At 42.1% G+C, this 18,403-nt stretch overlaps 1 protein-coding gene across 1 annotated transcript; it reads left to right on the forward strand.

Annotated features, from left to right (window-relative positions):
* The first annotated feature begins 154 nt into the window (after positions 1–154).
* CHCHD7 (coiled-coil-helix-coiled-coil-helix domain containing 7) lies at positions 155–16,261 on the forward strand. Its single transcript, XM_075023317.1, has 6 exons — positions 155–312; positions 3,222–3,294; positions 3,850–3,948; positions 4,751–5,692; positions 14,274–14,449; positions 15,025–16,261. The coding sequence occupies exons 2-4, from the start codon at positions 3,241–3,243 to the stop codon at positions 4,850–4,852; spliced, it is 255 nt and encodes an 84-aa protein (XP_074879418.1). The 5' UTR covers positions 155–312; positions 3,222–3,240; the 3' UTR covers positions 4,853–5,692; positions 14,274–14,449; positions 15,025–16,261.
* The last annotated feature ends 2,142 nt before the right edge of the window (positions 16,262–18,403 follow it).

Consider the following 18,403-nt stretch of genomic DNA (forward strand, 5'->3'; position numbering starts at 1 on the left):
GTCAGTCAGGGCCGCGGCCGCGCCCCGCCGCCGGCGCCTGCGGCCCGCGCCGCCCGCCCCGTTGGTGGAAGGAGGCGCCGCTCAAGGCCGGGGCGGGCCCGCCGCCGCCGCCATTGGCGGCCCGGCCTTGCCACTCAGCGCCGCCGGGGCGTGGGCGGCGGCGGCGCTGGGCCGGGGGGAGCCGCGAGGCCGGGAGCGGGGTAGGCTGCGCCCGTACTTAAGCGGGCTGCCCGAGCCGCTGACGTCTTTCGAATTGGAGACGGGCTGCCCCCTCCCGCCCCGGGGCTCCCGCGGACACGGCCGGGGACGGAGGTGAGTGCCGCCGCCGCCGACCCGCGCTGCCCGCCGGCCGTGCCTGCGGCCGGGCGCCGCTTTCCCCTTCCCCGCCGGCGGAGGGAAGGCTCGCTCGCCCTTCGCCCGCCCGCGAGGCTGGGGGGAGCCCTGCCTGGCCGGGAGACGGCGCGGGGGGGCCCGGCGGCGGCGGCGGCGGGCTGCGGCGCGGCGGGGCCCGGGCACCGCGCTCTGGCGGCAGGTGGTGCTGAGGGGAGGCTGCGCGCGGGGCCGCACCGGCGGCCGTTCCCCGCGCGAGGCGGGGAGAGGGGCCGGCGGCGGCGGCCGCGGGGGGAAGGGGGCGCGGGGCTCCTCCGGTCCCGCGTCGTCCCGTCCCGCCGCCGGTGGGGGAAGGCAGGGGCTGGGTGGTGGGCGCCGGCGTCTCACCGGCGCGGGCCGGCCCCCCCTCTGCACCTGACTTGCCCCCCGGCCCTCTTCGTGGAGGCTGAGGCGGGCAAGGCATCTCGGCGGGGCCGGGCGTCCGGACCCGCCGGCTGCCTCCTCCCGCCCCCCCGCTTGTCCCGCTGTAAGAGCGGCAAAAGTCGTAGGATTTGTGTACGGCCTTCACTCCAGGGTTTCAGGTTTAATGAGCTGGTCTGTATTGCAGCGTAATTGGCAATTTTGTATAGATATATGTGTTTAAAAAAAAAAGCAAAACACTTTTCAACGGGAGGGAGCCTATAGAAAAATATCCTGATGGTTTTATGAACTGAAAAAGCCCTAGGGTTAAAGAGTGCTAGCAGCAAGTGTATTTCTCTGTGGTACAGTTTACAACTGTTAATGTGTTAAAGCATAATTAAGAACTGTGGAATAGACAAGCCTTTGGTTGTGGTTGGGCTCTGACCTGTAATCTGAAAGCAGGAAGGGAAGCCTCTGCATGTGCAGAAACTGGGGGGGGAAGCTCGCTTCCTGCCCAACTGCTGGTTCAATCACACAGCAGCATTTCGGTGTGACCTGCCTGCCCTTTTAGCTGATAATGTTTCCAATCCTGAAGTGCTTCGGGGAGGGGGAGAGAGGAACACGTGCAGGAGCTATCAGACCTTTTTGGTAGTACTAAGTACGTTTAAGCGCTTGTCTGCTCTGAACTAAGCAGCTTCATGAGAACCTGAACTGCCGGTTCATTAAGTGGGTATTTGATGTATTGTGTGCCTTGTTCCTTAAACTGGGCACGGTTGCAGCCTTTGGTAGTGTAATCAAACTGAAAATGTTAATTGCAGTTTGTATAACGAACACTGATGACACATCCTATGACTCCCGAATACTTTTTCAGAGAAAGAGTAAGGCTGAAGTCCATCTCATACCGTACACCTTGAGGCATATCTGCTTAAGTGGTACCTAACACCTCTAATATCAATGAAATGCAGATTTATAACACAGACACAAACCAACCTCTAAAAACATTGTGTCGGTGGAGGCATTGTGATATGCTGCTTTTGTTTTCTTTTACCACCCCCACCCCCCCCACCCCCCAAGTCTGGGATGATGCTGTTGTTCTGCGTGCTTGTGTTTCCATTTTAATTGGAAGTACCTGATCAAAAATCCTCTTGCAACCACAAAAAAAGCAACCATTTGCCTAGCTTGTAAAGTTAACTTAACACTGGATAGTTCGCAGAAGAAAGTGGAAGGGTTTCCTGGTGCTGTTCTTTAAAAGGCCCATTTGCAGAAAAGGATCACGTGGAATGCAAAAAATACTCCAAGCATCAGGAGCATATACTTGCACAGGATGTAAAATCTAAGGCTTGTTCACCTTGAATAGCTTACTCTCACCCAAAGAAGAAACTTCATCTGAAACACTGTTTTCTGTCTATGAGCTACTAGGAGCAGTATTTGGTTTTTGTTTGCTGATATCAAGCAAAACTAGATTTTTACTGTAGGCTTGGAGTTACCAATCTCTAATGTGAACAGAAACAGGTTTAAGTTTAGAATTAGCAGCAATGTTTTTAGGGGGAAAAAAAAACCCCAACAAGATAGAGCACGGATGTTCTTTCACAGTTTCCTTCGTCAGCTGTACTTTAATTTGCTGCAAAAGAGCGCTCTATTCCTCAGTCCTGTATTTCTGCTTGCATTGGCTCAAACAGTCATCTGGTCAACATTAATTTATTTTTGGTTAGATTTAGTATTTGTTTGGAACAAATACCTGCATGGCCATATGTTTGCCAGAGGCAATGTATGGGAAGTTGTAACGGGAATGAGGGTCTGCTGTTCATCTTCATGTCATCATCTTGGATCAGTGTAGGTTCTTGGCACTGAACTCTGTGTCTCTCAAGCTTACAGTTCCTAGAGTCAGTGTCAAACTAAACTGGTGAAAAATGTGATTCAAGCTGTCATAAGCAGTGGGTCTGGTGCCTCTTCGCAGTGAAACCATTTCTTTTTCTGTTAAATATCTCATACAGTGACACTGGAGATGGTTGGGCACTTGTTACACCTGGGAAAGCTCAGTGAAGGTACAGATGTGATCTGTAGGCACAAATCTGGAGAAGTTTACTTGTACATTGCTCCCCCACACTATTAATTGAAGTGTCTATGGTGTGTTGGCTGTGAACAGCTTCTATGGAGCTGTTTCTCCTAGACACGGTCACTTTGTCAACAGTATGACAGGCTGGTATGAGAGTCACTGCAGTGGCTCTATTTCTATTCTCTGCAGGAATTTATCAGGGAGTAAGCGGTCTCAGTGACAGGCTAAACTTGACTGAGTTGTCTTGCTTTTAGTGCTTTTGAAGTAACATTTTGCAAAAGAAGTTTGGTGGTGGTGGTTTGTTTGGTTTTTTTTTAAGACAACCAAATTGCATATGTTATTGGAAGGCCTTTATTACATGCTGAAGTTCAGACTTAATCCTGAGTTACTACCAGAAGTAGACACTTAACCTGTTTCTTTTCTGTTTCTCGCCAAGGTATGAGTATCTGTCTAGAATGTCCAGGCATGCACAACAGCTTAGAGACCATGATATAAATCCATGTGTAGCGGTAAGATGATCAAACTGGAATTTCTGTTTGTATATTTTAGTGTTAAATAATGCAATTTCTCAAGGATTTTTTTTAATGGATAGCACTCTTGCATTGACATTTTGCATAAAAAGTTTCTTAAAGAGTCTGAAGACAGGAAAAGCTGAATATCATCCATTAGAGTAAGTGTGAAATAGTGAGCAATTCCTCATAAACAGGAGAGCAATCTCTTTAATTTTCTGTTCTTAAAATCAGAGCCTGAAATCCTGGTTAGACAAGCTTGGTTGATTTTTAAGAGACTTTTGTGGGTTATACCAAGCATCTTTGTAAACAACTGTTCTGTGGACTCTATCCTTAATATTTAAAGAGTACTAATGTCTGTTATCTCTAAATGAAGTCATTGCTTGGAATTACTGATTATACTTTGTGATAGATGTTCCCTTGCTCTCTTTGATAGTATTCTTTAATCTGAGAAGCTGCCTCATATCTTCACAGATATTGTGGGACTTGTTAGAATTTTTAGACACTGAGTACAGTAACTTCCCTCAGCTCTGAAGTATGTTTTCCCTGTTAAAGGAAACAGATGCCTCTACAAAATGTATGGATGACAACAACTATAACAAGGATATGTGTACTGCTTATTTTTTGCAGTACAAAAGCTGCAGAAAATTCTGGGTAAGCACAGTAGATTCTCTAAATTTTACTCCATGCTTTGCTTTAAGTACATCTGACACACTTTCTGAACTCTTCAGACTTAGCTGGTACTGACTGCTGCTGTTTTTACAGTGACTTACAGGCCTGGGTAGTCTTGGTATGTGTTGCTGGAAGACTTAAGCAGATGCACATCAAAGTACTTGGCTCTCCTAAGTTTACCCTCTTAAATTGTGAGTCAGTGTTCTTGCAGTACCCGATATGATTCCCTCTGAATTTGAGTCAGATATTTCTAGTAATAAGTTCTGTTTTAAATGGATATAACGAAAAAAATCCTGAGGTGAGATAAGTTCATCTGTTTTTCTATTGGTTTGGGTCACATTTACTTTAACCTAAGATAGAGCTTAGGAAGCGTTCATTTGTATTTGGTGGTGTCCTTATTTCCTTCTCTCTTGTGGTAGAGAAGTATCATAAGCAGCTATGTACAGATAAACTGTTCTCTGCTGTTTTCTTTCCTTATGCCACAGTAGTAAAGAGTCTTTTAGCTTAGCCTTTAAATACTTGCACAAACTACCAAAAAACTATTTACAGACAATTGTGCATTAGTCTGACATAGTGTAATGGGAATACTGTAATTTCACTGTCTTCTGAAGCAGCAAGGTAAACTATCTGATATCTTCAGTTAAATACTAGTACATTTAGTTATCAGCATCTGGCTTTTGATATATGAAAAGTACTTCTCTTAAAGAATGTTATTCATTTGGAGCTCAGAGGCAGAGGCTTCTGAGAGATCTGTGTTCTCATGGTCACTGTCTTCTATTTTCAGCATGACATTATGATGCAAAGGAGAAGAAATGGTGTGAAACCAGAGATGCCCTCAGCAGAAGAGAGAAAGAAAATGTTGGAATCAATGGGGAAGCCCTACTGACTAGAAACTTGCATTGATTGACTGTGTTGACTGTACATATGAAGACTTATTGGCAGCAAGTTGCCCTTTTATGAACTGGACTTTACAGTTGCCATATCTTGGATTAAAATAAGCTCTTAAATTCTGAAATGTGTGAGCTTTCTCGGATAGGACTTACTGGTTTTATTCATACTCCCTGTCATGGGAACTTGGCCTCTCACTGGAAGACATGGGTATCAACACAACTTATGTCTAGACACTTTGGAAGTAGAAACTAACTTGCTGTGAAATGCTAAATATAAAATTAATGGGACTTGCAGAAAATCTGTTTGAAAAGAGGGGGCTGGTGAGTGTTGCAGTGTAGTTCTAGGGATGGAGCAGGTTGAGAGACTGGCATGTGCAACATGTTTCTTGTATCCAGCTATTCTTCCCGATAGCATGGAATTACCATGTGTGATCTTACCGCTATTTGCACATCGAGTTGTAGTCTGTGTCCCTGGTGTAAATAAGACTGTTCATGAATTAAAATCCCAAATCCAACAAGCTTGTCATTAGGTCTGCCACTGTGCTTATCAGTGAGCAGAAGCTTGCAATAAATCAGATCTGCAAGGTTTGCTTGTTACAAGGTTAGAGAGGTTGATGAAGATAGAACTGAACTCCTCAGGTCTGAACTGAATAGTACCTCTGTGGATAGTAAATAGATACGTCTCTGGCAGGGGGAGCTTGTAGACATGTAAACATATACTCTGAGTGACATGGCAGGTTTAACTATAGTACATCTATCTAAGACTCTCTGGACAGCTGAAGCCCTGGGTTTGGAAATGCTTACTCATACATGACTACAAAGCTCAGTTTGAACAGGTACTCTAATCTTAAGTAAGATTGATTCATTAACTAAACTGAACAACTAATAAGTGTAAATGGGTTGCCGTCTAGTGGAAACACTGTTTTCTTACCTCTACTACCTTCTGGTGTCCTGGCTTAAAAGCTTGCACCCTGTGGTAAAATAGAAAAACCACTGTCATGAGCTCAAGTTCCATGTGAAATCCTTAGGACTTACTGCGATTGAGTTGGCAGAACTCTGGCTGACCTCATGGAGGATGGTGTAAAAGTGTTGTCTCTCTATTTAGACTGTTTTGGAAAGACTTCCTGGCTTCCTGTTTCTCCTTCTGTCTGGCTTGTCTTGTTTCTTTCCACTGGAGGCCTATTTCTATGCTTAGTAGGATTTTTATGCTGTTTCCACCTTCCCCCTTGTTATTTGACCTGCCTAGTAACTAATGGAGATCTGCTTTTCCTCCTCCTCTTCTTTCTGCCTGTTCTCCTTATACATCTGAGTTGTGAACTGGATTGATCATACCCTTTTGTGTTGTTGAAACGAGTGTGTAACTCTATGCCTTCTGAGTATGCAGTTCTCTGAGCATAGCTGTGCAGCCTCCAGGCCATGTTACAAGTTCTCTAGTCAGTTCCTGGCGAGGGAAATAGACTTTCTTTGGTCAAGATCATCAGATTCTTTATTTTAAGTTACTTTCTCTGCACTTTGAATTCAAACTTTGCTGACATTTTTCTTTTGTGTGTGTGTGGAACAGAGAAGAAACTTGCATTATAGATTCAAAGGCTCTTTCCTGCCTACCATCTCCTTGCCACCTTCTTCCAGTACCCTCCTACATACCAGTCTTGCCTTTTTTTGCCCATTTGGCACCAATTCTTTTACCAATATGAGCATTTTGGTCTGTTCTCATTGCAACACTTTTTTTTTTCTAGTTATCTTTGTTCTGTCTCTGATCTAATCAGGTAGTCCTGCAATGACTTTCTAACAGCACTCCTCTTGAAGGTCTTGTGTTCTCTTCTCCCAGTCTTAGTGAGAGGAGAACTTGTTTTCATTCATCAAACTTAGCCATACTACTTCCCCACTGGCCGTGCCTCTATTTGATCTTCCTGTTCATCTGCAGTTTTGGGGGAGCTGATTGTCCCCTTTTCCTTAGGTCTGTGTCTCTCTGGACTCTTCTGGTTTTGCTGCCTTGCTTGTCTAAGGGCACCTTCTCTCCCACTTGGCACAGGTTTGTCATTTGCACCTTTGCTGTATCTTTGGGCATGTTCTTAGCTCTGATGGCTTTAGCTACTATTCTAGTGCTTGCTGTTTTCCTGTTGCTGTGCTTTTGTGTTCTGGGCTTACATTAAAATCTACTGTATGTTCTAGTTCTATGCAAGAAAAATAGCATCTCTCTTTGATGTGATTATGCTGATTCTTCCTTGCATAAGCTGAAGTTCCTTAAAGTCATCTCATTTATCCTAAGTTTTCCTTTCAAGTTTTCTTTGAGTGTAGAAATTCCCTTTCTCCTAGGTTAATTGTTGCATTTACAATTTTTTCCTGCCAGTATTTACTTGGAAAGTGTGCACTGTTTCTGTTTTCTTTACAGGATGATTGACTTATCTTTAGACTTTAATAGATAACCCTGTACTGCTTGTAGAGTGTAGATAACTAGTACTGGACTGCATAAAGTCAGAAAAGGAGATGCATTCCCTGCTTTCAAGTATCAAACGATACAAGAATGTGGGATCACAGGACAGACTAAGGCACATGTAATGCAAGAACAGTAGTCTAATATTAGACTACTTGATCATCAGTGGACACACATGATAAGCTCCCTGCTGGTGTTATGACAAAATTGAGTTTAGTGAAGAACTGAGGGAAATTTAAGCAGTGACCTTGTGGATTTAATTCAGGTAATCAGTCATCCATTGTAGGGAATGCATTTATTTACATTGCATATGCCTTATAGTTACTCTTAAAGAACACAGCTTTATGGAAAATCTTGGAAAGCAAGAAGTTTTCTTCTTCACATCATAATGCCTCTCAAGAGTAATCCATTAGTTAAGTCTGAGTTTTCATCATTTTTCACCCTCACTGGAGGTTTCTGTTCTTGCTTTCACTACTGAAGCTCAAGAGTGGTAAATTATGATAGCTAAAACATGTGCTCTTGTGTATGAAATGGTTGAGGTTTTTTCCATTAATTTTTGTAGTGTGATTAACTGTCTTTGGTTGTGTGCCAAAGATAATGGTCTTTTCCTCATACCTGAAAGCTTATATTCCACGCTTCACTGAAACAGAGGTAAGCTTTAGCCTGCCAGTCTTACTGGGCAGAAATAAACTGCTGAATTCTTAGTTTTGCTAAAGCACATTCTTGTGTACTAACCCAGAAAACATAACACAATGGACCCATATAATCAGTTTAGAAGCAGGGAAAAGACCTGTGGGTTGGTTTTGTTTAATAGGTGTAGTTCTTCATTTTCTTTGTGGTACAAGGACCAAATCTGCATAGTGGCATTAATGTTTTTTGTGGGGTTTTTTTTGTTTGACAGCTGGATGGTGCTGTTGCACAACAGACTGTATGAAAACAGAATCGCTCCACCCACTACTGGCTCTTGTGAGCTTTTTTTAGCCTCTTCCCACAGAGATAGCAGAATTCATGCAGGAGAAAGGGAAGATTGGTCCTGTCTCTACACTATAACAGAAGAGGAGGAAAAGAGTATAAATCACTGCTGGAAAATAGGAGGTTTCTGTGCAGTCCAAGAAGCTTTGGAATATGGTCCTTGAAAGTATTTTTTTCACTGTGGTCATTTGATCACAGCTGAGCACTGAGCAGCAGCTACAGGCTCTCTGCCAGGCCCAGGTGGATGTCCAGGCTCCCATCTGTATATTTTACCATCTTACCTTTCCCATTACCCTACAGCACAAGGCCTTTGTATGTTTGGCTCAAGTTTTCTGCTGCCACAGTTGGGATGAGTCTGTGCTCTTGAAGGTGTTAGAAGAAAGTCATCTAGCTCTAGAGTCCTGAAAACTTCTTTGGGTTTAATAGCTGAAGCTTTGAAAGGCAGGGAGTTGCATGTGCTGCAGCTCTGAGTCTATTTCATGGTCTTCTAATAAAACTTCTGCATTGGTATGACCAAGGGTGTGCATATAAGGGAGGTTTCCCTAAAGCTCCTGCAAAACAGATAGGATGAATTTAGAGCACATGGTGTTACTCTGCTTTAATGCCTTTGGAGGCAGCCCTTAACTCATGCTAAAAGTATCTGCACCTTTAAAGTCAGTCTTCTAAAATAGCTATGAAAAAAATAATCATAGTATGAAAAAAGTTTGGAAAAATAGTACGCTATTGCAGGCTTTTATTCTCTTGCAAGAATGAGGCAACAGTTCCATAAGTATTAAAGTAATAAAAAGTAAAACAAGCATAGCACTTCAGAGGCTTTTTAATTTTTGTTGCAGCCTATTTGATAGGAAAAATATAAGAGGGAAGTACTGCCTTTATACTGACTAAATGCAGTGGGTCATTAAAATAAGACCTTAGTATGTTTTTTACATATGATATCATGTATATAGTAACAGACTCATCAGATTTTAAATAAGTAATTCCTCACTACCCTTTAGGTTTGTCTTGATGCCTCCTATCTCAATCCTTTTCTGAGGATTTTCAGTTTTAAGGCCTTCAATGTAATGATCCTCAAATCACACATGATTACTTCCCTTCTGACAACTGAGCTGCTAAACTGAATGCAGCTAACTTGAAATTCCTTTGCAACTTGCCTGTCTCTCCGTTCAGCATCCTTTTCAATAAGCTCACCTTCTTGTTTTCCTCACACTGATGCTATATTCTGCCTTGTGGACACCGTTCTCCTATTACATTATTCTTTGGGTTTTTTTTTCCTCTGGTATAGTATTTGTTTCATCTCCTGATTTCTATATTATCTTCTTGTTTTCATCAGTTACACTGCTTTCCACCCTGTCTTGTAACTTTGTGATCACCATCCATGCCTGAGGCTCAAAGTTCCTCTTGGAGGTTTCATTCTACAGCTTTATCCTCACTAATTGCCTTTTGCCTAGTCATCTTTCACTAGCTAATTTCCACTCTGGCTGGAATATCTTCCCTGCTCATATATGCATTATACAACTGCTTTGGTGTTTTTTTCACCTAAGTGTCTGTTTTTTACAACACCATCTTTCCCTTCAACCCAAAAATGCACTTCTGTAGCTAATTCCCTGTGACTAAAAAAAGTTAATCTAGCAGCAGACTCTTAAGACTACATGTGTATCTATATAAAATACTAATTAGGTAGCTAGTGAAAGAATCTTCCTTATTTTTTAAAGTTCTGGTAGCCCATTCTCAAAAAAAGCTTTCCAGTCTCATTTGTTGTATGGTACTGCATCATGTTTAATTCAGGCTGTCGGCTCCTTGAGCAGCGACCTGCCATTTCTTATTAGTTGGTAGAATGCTGTACACAGATGTGGCACTGGAGAAACACTAAAAATAATGCTGAAATCACTTAGACTGAGAGCTACAACTGATTTTCATGTCTTTCTGATAGAGATGTGATGTGGCATATGGCTTTATTATTAGCAGTTCCCTCCCTACAAAAATCTCTTCTGAGGAAAGATGAGGGCTGTCTAATATGAAACGCTTTCTCCCAATGCTGTCTGTGGGAGTAATTCCTTAATTTATTATATAATAACTAGAAAAATCAGACAAGTTGGGTGGCATGGCTCTTCCATCAATAGGACAGATACTTCTTTTGGTGGTGTTTTTTTTAAAGCTAATAATCTTCATTGTCAATGAAGCTAGGCATCTTTTTCTAAGACCATTCTTTTAAAATCAATTTTGAGAATTGTTTTCTATATCTAGGCTTTTCTGCCTTTTGCTAAGTAAATTGTGATATTTGCGTTAACTTCTAGGTCCTTTGTACCCCAAAGGATTATTCATATTCACAGCCTCCTTACTTCAGGGGCTGTATGGTGTTTTTTGTTGTTGGTCGGGGGGGGGTGGTTGGTAGTTTTTGTTTGATTCTGTTGTGTGGGTTTTGGGGTTTTCTTTGGTTTTTTTTCCCCCAACATTCAATTTGAGCAGATTCTGTCTGGAGCCCCAGCCCTAATCTGTTTAAAAACTATCTGGAGCTATTCCACAACCCTTATTGTTGTTTGGGTTTGGGTTTGTTTTTTTTAAACTCAAACATTAATTGTTGGCAAATTAGGTTTTGCATTGCACTATTCTTCCAATCATTCCTCTCTCAAAAGTCCCACTACCCTTGGGCTACCTCTTTACCTGTTTTACTTGATAAACAGCTATGCTCTGCAAACAATTCCTGATATTTAAGTGACTTTGGCAGAACACAGACTTGAAACAAAAATGAAAGTTGCTCAATCCCTGCTATTTTAACATTGTTTTCATTTTCAAACAGTTTCAAAAACATCTTGCCTCCTCTTTCTATTTCATGTTTCTTCTGGGTCACATGAGTGGATACAAGCTATGAGCCACCTTTGGAAGCTGCTATGTTACAAACATTTTCTGTTAATGCCAAACTCTTTATTTTAACTGGAAAATGTTTTTACCCTTCTATGGTAAACATTACCACAAATATCACCTTCTGTCTTAGCTTTTTCTCTGTACTACATATTTCATTCTCTTCTAGCAAAGATGTTGTCTTGTATCTAACATACTCGGTGGAACAGAAATGTGTGCATCTTTGCAGTTCTTTATCTCTCACTGCTCAGTATTTTAAATTTACATCTTCTCCGATATACTTTGTATTTTTTGAATTTTTTAAGTTCAGCCTTTGCTTTTGGAAAGGTGCTGTTAAATTCCTGTACTTCAGCACCTTAACTATGCCACACTTATGTTTTTGGGGTTTTTTTTGTTTTTGTTTTTAACGCTTCATGTGACTGTTTCCTATCATAAAACCTGTCCTTTGTACCAGGGAATATCAATGTCGTCCATTGCCCTGTAAAATAATAATAGCCCTCAGTCATTGAACACCATTTCATGTGTGCTGTGGATCAGTAGATTTAAAATAGAGAGTAACAAATCAATAAAACAATTTTTAAAAAAGCAAATATCTTTTTAAATTTACTGTTACTGGAAGAGATGAAAATAAAAGATTTCTTTAACTGCTTTTTAGTAAAAGCAGTTGAGTATGAATGCTGGATGATGTTAAAGACAGCTGCAAACTATACAGTTTGGGAACTTAATGGGTCAGGGGTCAGATTTTTGTTGTATATGTATACAACAAAATTGAATTAGTGTCTGTCAAAAATCAGTGTTCTGTGTAGAGATAATACTGTATTGTGTTATATCAGTGGGTTAAAAACTGATCTTCAGAGTTGTTCCAAAATGGAAAACAATTGTAAGATGAATAAGATGATGTATAATGACAAACAAGAAAGATTGAGGTACTTGCTGAGTATGCTGAAAGCAATTCACAGCTGTAAGACAAAGTTAGACTAATAGTGGATATGGGGCATCAATTCAAGCTTTAAAATGCTCCTAAGCATGTGAAGAATAAACATTTTTCATTGATGAAAAAGGATTGCAGTTGTTTTCTCAAAAAAGGTTTTGCAATGTTTTCACAGAAATAGCCTGCTGGTAATATTTATTTATTGTGCCAATGTGAATCTAAAAATTTTTCTTGCCTTGAAATGTGGACCCCTGAGCAGTCCTTGGCTCTAGAGTTGCATGCAACTGTTGATCAGTGAATGTGGTTGCATATGAAAAGTAGGGTGACAGGAGATTTTTGTCATATTTTCTCCTGATTTTTGTTAAATAGTGGAATTGAATGAAGTTGCTGCACTGGAATGTGTTGGCAATACAGTGCTTGCTTCGATGCCTAAGTAAGCAAAGGAGGGAAGGTAAGGGACAGATCCTAAAGTAAGGTGAGCACTAGGAATTTGCCATATCCTGTAGTATCAGTCTTCAGTACTTTGGCCATAGGTTTCCTAGGGGTGAATGGATTTGAACAGATGTTGCTGATGGTCTAAGAAACTCTGTGGTTTAGTAGTCTTCTACTTGACAGGTAAACAAAAGCAGTTCCTTAAATTAAAGATGTCAGTTTGAGATCCTGTGCTGCTCCTGTACAGGATAGAAGAACCACTTTGACTCTCAAGCTTTAAAGGTAGATCCCTAAGGGCCTGTTCACCTGTTGGCTGTCTCTGTCTTCAGACATCTACAGCCTGTGGGTGCCAAATACGTTGGTATCAGAAGTCCCTGGTGCTTCGTGTTCAGCTTTGCGCTTTGGTGCCGGCAATGCTGATGGACTGGGTGTCCCTCCCTACCATGGCATGGCACTGCTGGGATTTATGGAATAAACGTTTCACTCCATCAGGCCTGGGGAGCGATCGTGAAGTCTGCTAGTGTGGGGGTGAGCAGAAGGAAGCTGACTTTTCTGCAGGTGTTACTTGATGGTCATATTTTCGGTCATTCCCTTCAGCAACTGCCATTCCAACTCCCTTGTTCCTGCCCTCCGGCTGGTGCCTCTTTGTGATCCCCACTGTCAATGCTGGTGCAGGGCTCTAGCCTGGGGAATGTATCCAGCCACAAAACAGCGACGGGAAGGTGGGGAGAAGGGGAGGACCGTTGCTTTTCAGCCCAGTCGGGCCCCCAGGCACCTCACTGTGCAGCTGCAGCCACACTTGGGTCCCTGGGCTGGAAGGGGCAGCGCAGGGCGTCTGAGCGAGCAGCAAAAGGCAGGGAGTAGATGCTGAAGCCACAACTGCTATCGCAGCTCAGGCAAGGCTTTCTGTGCTGGAAAAGGGGGCTTTGGTATTCAAAGCTGTGAGTACGTAAGGGCTGTGATTCTTGAGGTGGCAGGCAGCTAAAAGCAGATAAAACCTAGAAGGAGCCACAATTTCCTAGCATCTCCAGCTGGGCAGTTTAAATAGTCTTGACAGTGTGCCAGTCTTTTTAGTCCCTAGATGTGATCCTATTGCAATTTAGTGCTGCAAGCACACATGTATGAGGAGTAGAAAAAGCACTGAAAAGGCTCACTGGTTGGTAGGTTTTGCCTACCTGTGCGTTAAAAGCAGTTTTCAGGTTTCTGCCCTTTAAATTTTAATGCTCAAAACCCTGAGGATCGATTATGTTCAAGTATTTATTAACACCTCAGCTCTCTTAGGCTTGCTGTGGGACAAGAAGAGTTCACAAAATGCTTTGGTTTTCTGTGGTGTAGTAAAATTGCCAGCCAGGAGTTGGCAGAGAGCATCAGTATCTCTCTCTCGGTCTCCTCCAGTTGGCAGCTGCAGGAGGTCGGCCTGCTGGAAAAGCTGCTGTAAAGCTGGATGTTTGCAAACAGCCAGCTGCTCCTTGTGTCAGGGAAATCTCATTCTTGGTTTGACCCAAGCGGGTACAGATCTGCCTGATTTTGTGCTGGTCTGGAAATGCAGGCTGGTCATTTTTGAATGTGCTAGTGAGGTAATTTGTTGCTGTTTATTGCTACCAATTGGCCTCTGTAAAGCAGTGAGAAGCTGGTGCCATTTCTGAAATCAGAACAATTTGCTACTTTAAAATGTTAATGGGTTCATTTATGTTTTTGTTTGCATCCTCTGTCAGGTCTAGAATTGCTACTCGCTTGTAGAGAATGATTTTATGGGCAAGTTTTTCCTCATGATTTATTTCTGTTGCAGCTTTCACATTGCTAGATTCTGCACCAACCCAAGAGAAGCAACGCTTTCTGTTCAGCAAGGGATTAATACCGTTGATGAGATGTTTCTGACACAGGAGGTTCACAGATGTTCTCGCACAAGCCTTTGAAAGGACATTCGACATGTGGCCTTGCAAGAACGTATCTAGCAAATTTTAGGTAAGTGAAAGACTTACCCTAATAGACCACTTTTCCTCGAACTAGATGGAGCCAAACCAGGTACTTTGCCAAGAAATGTATTTTGACGAGCGCAGTATGATCTGGTGCTTCCTAAGCTCTGTGGTTCACGCGGTGTTTTGGAGGGGAGGGAGCGGGGCCGGTGGCGCTGCGCTGGGAGGTTTCCAGCCGAAAGAGGGGGGCTCCGGCGGGAGCGCAGCCGCCGCGCTGGCTGCAGAGCCGCTCCTCCGCCGGGCTGCGACGTGGGCATCCCATCCCCGAAACTCGGAAAAACCAGAATCCGAAACGAAAGCCAAAGAAAGGCGAGCTGTTCTGTGCGCCAGGTTCACCGCTTGCCTTTTCGCCAGGGATAAAAACCCGAGGGGGGCTGGAGTAGGAAATTGTGACCACACCAGAAAGTGTCCTAGGACTCTGCTTCCAGTCTTGCAGTAATTTATGGGGTTTCTAACAAGGGGAACCATTCACTGGGTTAAATTCACATGCATAACCCCTTTTGTGGGTAGCGAATGCTTTGGCATACGCAGAGTTCTTCTTTCAAAAGCCCATATTCAATACAGATTTCAACATCTCTGGACAGCAAGCCATCTCTCTGTATCCCCAAAGACGGAGAACCACAACAGTTGGGCGCTTCTTATAATTAAGAGTGACTTCTCCAAAGAGAGACGGTTGCACCATGAGAAAGGAATTCTTCTTCCAGAAATTGCCTTCCTATATCACTTTCTCTGCTGAAAGATGGGGGGGGGGGGGATTCAGGTTATGCTGTATCTTCACAGTGTGTCTTGGATGAGACATTATGAATCATATGCTTTTGATTTTGTCCGACAGAGCCTGTCAGGCAGCTCACAGATAACATTGACTCCCACAGTATTTGTCCTAATGACCTTAAAATGACTTAGTCAAAGGAAAAAAAAAAAAGTTACAGCCTTCCCCTCCCCACCTCAGACTCCTGAAGAGTTGCATAAAGATCAGATTTCTTTAAGAGGTATAGGAAGAAGACTTTGTTTATATTCCCCTTATTAAACAATTGCTGTAATGTAAATATGCCCTGCTGTTTCTGGCTAGGTAGTGCTCTCCAAGTGTGAAACACACCTTACTAGCCTGCCAGAATGACAATTTCACACCGTATTATGAAGGCAGGTCCTTAGCATGGCTTTTCTTAGAGCGAGACATCCACAAGCCCTTTGTTTCACTGCCCATGATCCAGCTTTAAGCTATCATTTCTACCTTCATTACCCAGCTTATGCTGACTATTCTGTTTTGTTAGGTAGGGTTTAATAAGTCTTTCTTGATGTTATGTGAAATAATCAGGCAAACTGATATTAGGTGTCACTACTTCAGCCACTGGAATAAGACTTTTGTTAGCAAAGTGAGATAGAAATTAATTTTATTTTGAAATATTAGCATTCGGTTGTAAGGGTATCTGCTTGCCATGTTAATTTTATGTTTCTTAATATACATATTCCTTAGACTGTGCCATCATTTCCTGGTTTCCGAAGCTGAAACAATATTGTTTTTCTTCCTAGTCATGGGGTTTTTGTTAAAGAGGAGTTTTGATTTGGTTCTCTTAAAATTAGCATATTTTGATTCAATTTGATTATTTTTAAAGTTTAGCAACTCTGACAAGAGAAAAAACTTCTAAAAGCAATTTCTTAAAAAAATAAATCTGGACACTTCAAAATAAATGAAGCAACACTAACTAGTTGTCCTTCAATAACCTCATTGTGTTTTAATTTCTTTTTTTTTTAACAGTATTATTCACTAATATAAACCAATAAAGATACTTCAGTCATTGTGTCCATAAACTAGTCCTGATTTATTGAGAAACATTCATGTTCACACAATCTGTCCTAAAGATCTGAGCCACCAGCTTACATGCATGTGAATGATCATTAATTTCACTGATGGATCTTAGAGAAGCTGTTAGCAGACTATATGGACTGAGCTGCAGTCTTCTGGGTGACTGGTAGGAGTAAGTTTACTTCTGAGAGATGAATGAGAAACACTTAAACTATCACATACTAGTTACATCTAAGAAAATGCATTGCTTGTGTCAGGGACTTTAGATATTCCTCTTCTTCCAAATGAATGTCAGAATGTCACAAGTTGCTGTAAATGAGGATGGCCTTTTGAAATGTTCCTTCTCTGCTAAACAGAATCAAAGCTGTTTTGAGAGAAACGCAAGTGTGATATCCTGCTTATTAGCACGTGCGTCATCTGCTTCTAACAACTTATCTGGAAATGTAGCAAACAGCATCGCCAAAGATTAGCTTCACCTATAGACATTGAAAGAAAGCATCCACCACCTCTGGCCACCCAGCAGAGTTAAAGTGTATTTTGATTCAGTAAAGACAGCAGTAGGAAACCAAAGTAACTTTTCCTATTCCCAAGAAGCCAGATCATATAACTGGTACTTTTCTTCCTCAGGTACTATAAAAGCCTAATTCTTGAGAGAAAATTAAAAAAAAAGAAGACATCTGGCAGTAGCTCTGTGCTCCTTATGTCTGCCCTGAATTTTGCCCTGCTGTCAAGGACAGATAAGATTTTATTAACCAAGTGCAGAAAAACAACTTCCAAATTCCTCATACAGACCACATTCTACCAGCTGTGCTGAAAAATATGATGCAAGGAATGGCAGCTAATAGCACCTCTGAAGCGGCCATCTCTAACCCTATTATGAAGACAGGTAGTTTCCCAGGTAAACCTATACCAATGTTTCATTGTTCAAACTTCTAGGCCTCATTCCCCTAAAAAAACAAATAAAAAAACCCCACAACAAAACCAGAGAGGAAACCAGCACACATCTAAGTAGACATTTACATGTCAGTGTTCACTGCATGTGTGTGATCATGTGTGTGTTTTCCCTCTGTTGAAGCAATCACATTTTAGCTCTCAAAACTAGAAGTGTATTTCCTTCCCCTTCTTTAAGACCTGTTTAAACTATTTGGATGTTATTAAGCTAAATATAATTTGTGAGGATAATTTAAGCAAGGGGAAACAGAATGGGGAAAAAAAGAATCTTTGAGGTTATTTGCAGACTTGTTTTGGTGTTTAATAACAGAACTATGTTTTTATCTAAAAAAAAAAAAAATAATCCTCTAGAAGAGGGGTTTTATTGCCAATGTAAAATCTGCCCTTTTTAAAAAGATGCAGACCTAGGCCATAGATATTTCAATCTTTCAAGTAACTTTTAGAAGTTCATATGCACCTGTATTATCAAAGTTCCCAAGTCAGCGAAGGGCGAAGTCTGGAGCCTTGATCACCAATTATATGTTCTGTTATAGCACATGGATGGAGAACACTGCAGTCTGTGCCCTATTCATTGTAGATCTGTGGCATCCCCATGGGAGTCTTCTATTCACGGACCCAGGCCCAAACATTATGAGTTTTGGGCGAGGTTTTCAGAATGGAAAGCTGTGATTTTAGGCAGTGTTTCTTCCCTGTGACCTCTGGGTATGTCTCAGGCTATGCTCATAGTATGGAAATGCCCAACCACTCAATACATCTCAAATTGTGACCTTTAACTGTTCGTATCACACTCCTGATGTTTTTACACCTTCATTTAAGTTCCTGAAGAACCTGCACCACATGCTAATTTCCTAACTCCTCCTCCTGTCTAGGCAAGTGGGGACAAAAAGGGAGAGAAGATACGGAAAATTTTGCGCCCATTTATGCTCCCTTACAGAAACTGAGCTGATTCGGGAACCTGGAGCTTAGTTCTAGTCCAGTTTTCTTATCTTGAGGTAAAGCCAAAGTTTGCCTTTCCTTTGAGAAGACAAGTGTGTCCACTCCGTTCACCCCTACCCCTGATGGTAGAAACTCTGTTTTCAGCCCAGGCTGCATGGTCAGAGTGGAAGTGCAGTGGATGCTCCTTCTCCATGGAAACTACAGATCAAAGTGATTTTTGAGACATATTTTGACTGTAGCCAAGTGTTCTAA

Source organism: Buteo buteo, chromosome 3 (assembly GCF_964188355.1).
Source record: "Buteo buteo chromosome 3, bButBut1.hap1.1, whole genome shotgun sequence".
Classification (NCBI taxonomy): domain Eukaryota; kingdom Metazoa; phylum Chordata; class Aves; order Accipitriformes; family Accipitridae; genus Buteo; species Buteo buteo.

Excerpts from the sequence above, each read along its gene's own strand:
- CHCHD7 (XM_075023317.1), top strand. The coding sequence starts at position 3,241 with ATGTCCAGGCATGCACAACAGCTTAGAGACCATGATATAAATCCATGT. Across the intron at positions 3,295-3,849 it reads ATATAAATCCATGTGTAGCG|GAAACAGATGCCTCTACAAA; the intron begins GTAAGATGATCA and ends TCCCTGTTAAAG. Across the intron at positions 3,949-4,750 it reads AAAGCTGCAGAAAATTCTGG|CATGACATTATGATGCAAAG; the intron begins GTAAGCACAGTA and ends TTCTATTTTCAG.